This window comes from Myotis yumanensis, unplaced genomic scaffold (genome assembly GCF_028538775.1).
Source record: "Myotis yumanensis isolate MYYU_CA2020_CCGP unplaced genomic scaffold, mMyoYum1.0.hap1 SCAF_1, whole genome shotgun sequence".
NCBI classification, from domain to species: domain Eukaryota; kingdom Metazoa; phylum Chordata; class Mammalia; order Chiroptera; family Vespertilionidae; genus Myotis; species Myotis yumanensis.
In genome coordinates, this window is record NW_027223752.1 from 114,999,349 (window position 1) to 115,005,147 (window position 5,799).

Genomic DNA, 5,799 nt, shown 5'->3' on the forward strand with positions numbered 1-5,799 from the left:
CTGCCCTAGATGGTTTGGCTTAGAGGATAGAGCATTGGCCTGTGGACTAAAGGGTCCCAGGTTCGATTCTGGTCAAGGGCACATGCTTTTGGGGATGGCGGGCTCAATCCCCAATGTGCAGGAGACAGCCAATCAATAATTCTCATCATTGATATTTCTTTCTCTCTCTCCCTCTCCCTTCCTCTCTGAAATCAATAAAAAATATATTTTTAAAAAAGGTCACTATATAATACTAAAGGGATCGATCCAACAAGAGGATATAACCCTGTAAACATATTTGCACCCAATATAGGAGCACCTAAATATATTTAAAATTTTCTAGAGGACTTTAAGGGAGAGATTGACAACAATGCAGTCATGGTAGGGGACTTTAACAACCCTCTGACTTCACTGGATTGATCTTCCAGACAAAAAATTAATAAGGAAACAGTGGCCCTAAAGGACACACTGGAGTAGGTGGACTTAATTAGCATTTATAGAACATTTCACACCAAAGCTGCAGAATATACATTCTTCTCCAGTGCACATGGGTCATTCACAAAGATAGACCACATGTTAGGACACAAAACAAGTCTCTACAAGTTCAAGAAGATTGAAATAATATCAAGGATTTTCTCAGATCACAGTGGAATGAAATTAGAAGTCAACTACAATAAAAACATTAAAACACATGGAGGCTAAATAGCATGTTATTAAACAATAAATACATTACCAATGAGATCAACAAAGAAATCAGAAAATTCCTGGAAACAAATGATAATGAACACACAACAACCCCAAATCTCTGAGACACAGCAAAAGCAATCCTGAGAGGGTAGTTCATAGCACTACAGACCTACCTCAAAAAATAAGAAAAATTAGTAATAAACTATTTAACCCTACAACTTAAAGAATTAGAAAGAGGACAACAAGAAAAGCCTAGAGTAAGTTGAAGGAAGGAAATAATAAAGATTAGAGCAGAAATAAATGAAATAGAGGCTGAAAAAACAATACAAAAAAATCAATGAAACCAAGAGCTGGTTCTTTGAAAAGGTAAACAACATTGATAAACCTTAAGCCAGACTCCTCCAGAAACAGAGGACATAAATAAATAGAATCAGAAATGAAAACGGTGATGTAACATCTGACACCACAGAAATGCAAAGGATTGTAAAAAAAAATACTATGAAAAACTATATGCCAACAAGCTGGACAATATAGATGAAATGGACAAATTCCTAAAAAAAAATACACTCTATCAAAACTGAATCAGGAGGAATCAGAAAACCTGAATAGGCAAATAACAACTGATGAAATAGAAGCAGAAATTAAAAAAAAATACTCCCAGCAAACAAAAACCCTGATCCAGATGGCTTCATAGGGAAGTTGTTGTTTTTTCTTTCTTTCTTTCTTTTTTTTTTGTTTGTTTGTTTGTTTGTTTGCACAGTGATATTTCCATTTATTTAACTTTTAAAAATATATATATATTGATTTTTTACAGAGAGGAAGGGAAAGAGATAGAGAGCTAGAAACATCGATGAGAGAGAAACATCGATCAGCTGCCTCCTGCACACCCGCTACTGGGGATGTACCCACAACCAAGGTACATGCCCTTGACCGGAATCGAACCTGGGACTTTTCAGTCCACAGGCTGACGCTCTAGCCACTGAGCCAAACTGGTCAGGGCCATTTATTTAACTTTTAGAAATAAAATTTTTCTATCTCATTCATGATTGAACACATATTTTGCTTTGAAATTAATAGTCACAATTAAAGAAACAATGGTTTATTTTTCTAATCAAGTGACTAAGCTCCTGAATCATAAAGACTCAACAAATGTTGCATCTTACTATTTTGATTGGACAATAAGACCTTCTATTTTGATTATCCCTGGTAAATAGCAATTTTGTTTCTTCAATGGTTTCCATTTGCCACAATCATGACAGATGGTAAACATGGTGGCTACTGCTTTCAGGGGATTCTATCAGATGAATCCTCACTTCCAGTGCAAAGCTATTGGCAACCTTTCAGGGAAAGTCCACCCATCAGGATGTCTCTATGGTGGCTGGCCAAGGAGTCCTGCTTTGGATGCCAGGGCTTCATTCTGCTGAATATGATATTCCTTTGCGTCATTTTTAAATATTTCTGTAAGCAATGTTCTGAACAGGTGGTCTCTTCAGGTTTTACTTCTCTTGTTGTGAAGTGTTTAACACAGTCCAAAAAGCAGGTTTCTGTAAGTTTATAGTAGGCTCCAAGAAATTCTTTTTTTTTTTTTCTCATGATGTAATTTATTTATTTATTTATTTATTTTAAATTAAATCTTTATTGTTCTGATTACATTTGTTCCTCTTTTTTTCCCATAACTCCCCTTCTCCCAGTTCCTGCCCCACCCTCCGCCGTCACTCCCCACCCACTGTCCTCATCCATAGGTGCACGATTTTTGTCCATTCTCTTCCCGCATCTCCCATTTCCCTTTCCCCGCCCCCAAGAATAGTCAGTCCATTCCCCTTCTATGTCCCTGATTCATTGTAATCACCAGTTCATTCTGTACATCAGATTATTTATTCACTTGATTCTTAGATTCACTTGTTGATAGATGCATGTTTGCTGTTCACAATTTGTATCTTTACCTTTTTCTTCTTCCTCTTCTTAAAGGAAACCTTTCAGCATTTCGTATAGTACTGGTTTAGTGGTGATGAAGTCCTTTAGCTTTTCCTTATCTGTGAAGCTCTTTATCTGACCTTCAATTCTGAATGATAGCTTTGCTGGATAAAGTAATCTTGGTTGTAGGTTCTTGGTATTCAGTACTTTGAATATTTCTTGCCATTCCCTTCTGGCCTGCAAAGTTTCTGTTGAGAAATCAGCTGACAGTCGTATGGGTATTCCCTTGTAGGTAATTGAGTCTCTTTCTCTTGCTGCTTTTAAGATTCTCTTTTTGTCTTTTGCTCTTGGCATTTTAATGATGATGTGTCTTGGTGTGGTCCTCTTTGGATTCCTTTTGTTTGGGGTTCTCTTCGCTTCTTGGACCTGTAAGTCCCTTTCTTTCACCAGGTGGGGGAAGTTTTCTGCCATTATTTCTTCAAATAGGTTTTCAATATCTTGCTGTCTCTCATCTTCTGGCACCCCTATTATTCTGATATTAGTGCGCTTGAAGCTGTCCCAGAGGCTCCTTACACTATCTTCACACTTTTGGATTCTTTTTTCATTTTGCTTTTCCAGTTGGGTGTTTTTTGTCAAATCTTTGGTTTGATTCTTGTGCTCCTCTGGTGTGCTATTGGGTATAATATTCTTTATTTCAGTCCGTGTATGCTTACTTTCTAATTTCTTTATCGTAGCATCGAGGGTCTCATTAGTTTTCATGAGGCTCTGCACAAGTTTATAGCAAGCCCTCAAAATTTCGATTCTTAGCTCTATATCCTCCATTTCTGTCATGTTTTTTTGTCTCCGCATCTTTTATGCTTTCTTGGTGCACCCCCTTGTGGTCTTTGTGCGCAGTCTTGTTCTAGCCAAGCTCCAAGAAATTCTTTAAACTGTTTTATTTTCAGATTCTGGAATTTGTGCAGCCATATTCTTTTGGCACCTTTATTAGTTACCTTTTCTGATGCACGAGTTTCCTTTCTGTTCTGGAAAAGTAGTTGTCCAATTTTTGCTTGAATGTCTCCAGTGAGGCCTTATATCTCATGTAAGCACAGGCCCTCTCTTCCGACAACAGTAAAAGGCTGGGGGGACTGTGCTGCCAGTCTTGTCCGGGGGCGGAGGGTTGGGGTCACAGCGGATGCCTTCGCTGCTGGATCTTCATAGGGGAGTTTTACCAAATATTCAAAGAGGAACTAACACCTATACTCCTCAAACTGTTCCAAAAATTTCAAGAAGAAAGAACACTTCCAAGCTTTTTTTATGAGGCCAGCATTATTCTAATTCTAAAACCAGAAAAAGACACCACAAAGAAAGAGATTACAGCCCTAGCCGGTTTGGCTCAGTGGATGGAGTGTCGGCCTGCGGACTGAAAGGTCCCAGGTTCGATTCCGGTTAAGGGCATGTACCTTGGTTGCGGGCACATTCCCAGTGGGAGGTGTGCAGGAGGCAGCTGATCGATGTTTCTCTCTCATCGATGTTTCTAACTGTCTATCCCTCTCTCTTCCTCTCTATAAAAAATCAATAAAATATGTTTAAAAAAAAAAAAGAAAGCGATTACAGGCCAATATCCCTGATGAACATAGATGCTAAAATCCTCAACAAAATATTAGCAAATCGCATCCAGCAATATATTAAAAAGATCATACACTATGACCAAGTGGGATTTATTCCAGGGATGCAAGACTGGTACAATATTCGCAAATCAATAAACATGATACATCACATAAACAAACTGAAAGACAAAACTCACCTGATCATAGCAATAGATGCAGAAAAAGCATTCAACAAAATCCAACACCCATTTTTGATGAAAACTCTCAACAAAATGGGTATAAAAGGATCATACCTCAACATAATAAAGGTCATATATGCCAAAATCTTCAGCGAACATCATACTCAATGGGCAAAAACTAAAATCATTTTCTGTAAGAACATGAGCAAGACAGGGTTGTCCACTTTCACCACTCTTATTCAACATAGCACTGGAAGTCCTAGCCACAGCTATCAGACAAGAAGAAGAAATTAAAGCCATCCAAATTGGAAAAGAGGAAGTAAAATTCTCACATGCACAGATGACATGGTATTGTACATAGAAAACCCTAAGGACTCCACCAAAAAACTACCAGATTTAATAAATAAATTTGGCAATGTAGCAGGATACAAAATCAACACCCAAATATCTATGGCTTTTTATACACCAATAATGAATTCTCAGAAAGAGAAACTAAACACACAATCCCATTTACCATTGCAACAAAAAAATTAAGATACTTAGGAATAAACTTAAACAAGGAGGTAAAACACTTGTACTCAGAAAACTACAGGACATTGAAAAAGAAGATATAGGAAGATATAAACAAGTGGAAGCATATACCATGTTCATGGATTGGTAGAATTAACATCATTAAAATGTGCATGCTACCCAAAGTGATCTACAGATTCAATGCAATCCCTATTAAAATAACAACAGCATATTTCACAGATCTAGAACTAATACTCCAAAAATTTATAGGGAACCAAAAGGACCCCAAATAGCTGCAGTAATCATGAGAAAGAACAAAGTTGGAGGGATCACAATATCAGATATCAAATTATACTACAAAGCCACTGTACTCAAAACAGCCTGGTACTGGCACAAGAATAGGCACATAGATCAATGGAACAGAACAGAGACCCCAGAAATTGACTCAAGCCATTACACTCAATTAATATTTCACAAAGGAGGCAAGAACATTCAATGGAGTTAAGACAGTCTCTTCAATAAATGGTGTTGAGAAAATTGGATAAATACATGCAAAAAAAAGGAAACTAAACCACCAACTTACACCATATCCAAGATTAAACTCAAAATGGATAAAAGACTTAAATGTAAGTCGTGAAACTGTAAAAATCCTAGAAGAAACCATAGACAGCAAAATCTCAGACATCTCTTGTATCAATATGTTTACGGATACATCTCCTAGGGCAAAGGAAACTAAGGAGAAAATAATCAAATGGGACTACATCAAAATAAAAAGCTTCTGTATTGCAAAAGAAACCAACAAAATGAAAAGGCAGCCCACTGTATGGGAGAACATATTTGGGAATAATACATCTGATGAAGGGTTACTATCCAAAAAATATAAGGAACTCATGCAACTCAACAAAAGGAAGACAAACGGTCCAATTAAAAAATGGGCAACC

At 37.2% G+C, this 5,799-nt stretch overlaps 1 protein-coding gene across 1 annotated transcript; it reads right to left on the reverse strand.

The window, feature by feature from the left end:
* Window positions 1–2,035: 2,035 nt before the first annotated feature.
* LOC139012389 (mitochondrial import inner membrane translocase subunit Tim9-like) lies at window positions 2,036–3,546 on the reverse strand. Its single transcript, XM_070418331.1, has 3 exons — window positions 3,521–3,546; window positions 2,154–2,260; window positions 2,036–2,103 (listed from the first exon to the last, which is right to left on the reverse strand). Exons 1-3 carry the CDS (start codon window positions 3,544–3,546, stop codon window positions 2,036–2,038), a joined length of 201 nt encoding a protein of 66 aa, XP_070274432.1.
* Window positions 3,547–5,799: the final 2,253 nt, after the last annotated feature.